At 48.6% G+C, this 1,134-nt stretch overlaps 1 protein-coding gene across 1 annotated transcript; it reads left to right on the forward strand.

Annotated features, from left to right (window-relative positions):
* Positions 1-437: 437 nt before the first annotated feature.
* LOC147971195 (uncharacterized) lies at positions 438-854 on the forward strand. Its single transcript, XM_087523863.1, has one exon. It carries the CDS (start codon positions 438-440, stop codon positions 852-854), a length of 417 nt encoding a protein of 138 aa, XP_087379989.1.
* Positions 855-1,134: the final 280 nt, after the last annotated feature.

Here is a 1,134-nt window from a genome sequence, read left to right on the forward strand (position 1 = left end):
ATGTGACTTGGAATCGGGGTCCTGACGTTGTAATCCGAGATTGAACCTTGTTTGATATGAATGAATAAATGATTGGTGTGATTATGTTTGTGCATTCATTTGGGTAGTGCTATTTTCTCATTAGACCCTTGTTCTATTCTAATTTCTCATCCACTCCAAAACACTAGATGCCTCCGAGACGTGACCCCGGTTTCACTTTCCCGCCGGAGCTCACCCAGCTGATTCAACAGCAAAATGCCTTAATGCAAATGCTCATCCAAAACCAAGGCAACAACAACAACAATCCACCACCACCACCACCACCCGTCGATAACCTGACCCGGTTCCTAAGGATGAATCCGCTGGTGTTCTCTAGTAGCACCGAGCTGATTGTAGCTGATGATTGGCTCCGCAAGATCGGAAGGGATCTAGCAACTGTTGGATGCACAGATGTTGAGATGGTGCATTTTGCCGCACATCAACTGAATGGACCTGCAACCTCTTGGTGGGAGAACTACACCGCCACTTATCCAGTCGCCACCATGACATGGGATCAGTTCCAGCAGGCTTTCCTCACCGCTCATGTCTCAGCTGGAACTATGAGTCTGAAGAAGTGTGAGTTCCGTAACTTACGCCACGGGAATCGTACTATGGGGCAGTATGTGGATGAATTCAGAAAATTATCCCGCTATGCCCCGGATGATGTAGCCACAGATGCTGCAAAGCAGGAGAAGTTTCTCGAGGGACTCAATGATGAGCTGGGAATGCAGTTAATGGTGGCTACCTTCAAAAACTACCAGGAGCTGGTAGACAAGGCCACTATACTTGAAGGCAAGCAGCAGCAGATTGAAAGCCGCAAGCAAAAATATGGCTAGGGAAAGTACAACTCCGGAGCTCAGCAGAAGCCTGCTATGCCCCATACTCGGGAGGACATACCCATCACACCCATGGAGGACATAACCATGGAGGGAATGGGAACAATCGCAACCATGACAACAACTCCAAGTCAGGCAATGGAGGTAATGGAAACCAACACCGTCCTGCTCCGGCTCAGAAGGATCTGAGTCATATCACGTATTTCAAGTGCCAGAAGACAGGACACTATGCCACTGATTTTCTGGAGGCCAAGCAGAGGAATGGAAACGACAACGGCAA

The sequence above is a fragment of the Triticum urartu genome, chromosome 5A, assembly GCF_056163025.1.
Source record: "Triticum urartu cultivar PI428250 chromosome 5A, HENAU_Tu73, whole genome shotgun sequence".
Taxonomy (NCBI): Eukaryota; Viridiplantae; Streptophyta; class Magnoliopsida; order Poales; family Poaceae; genus Triticum; species Triticum urartu.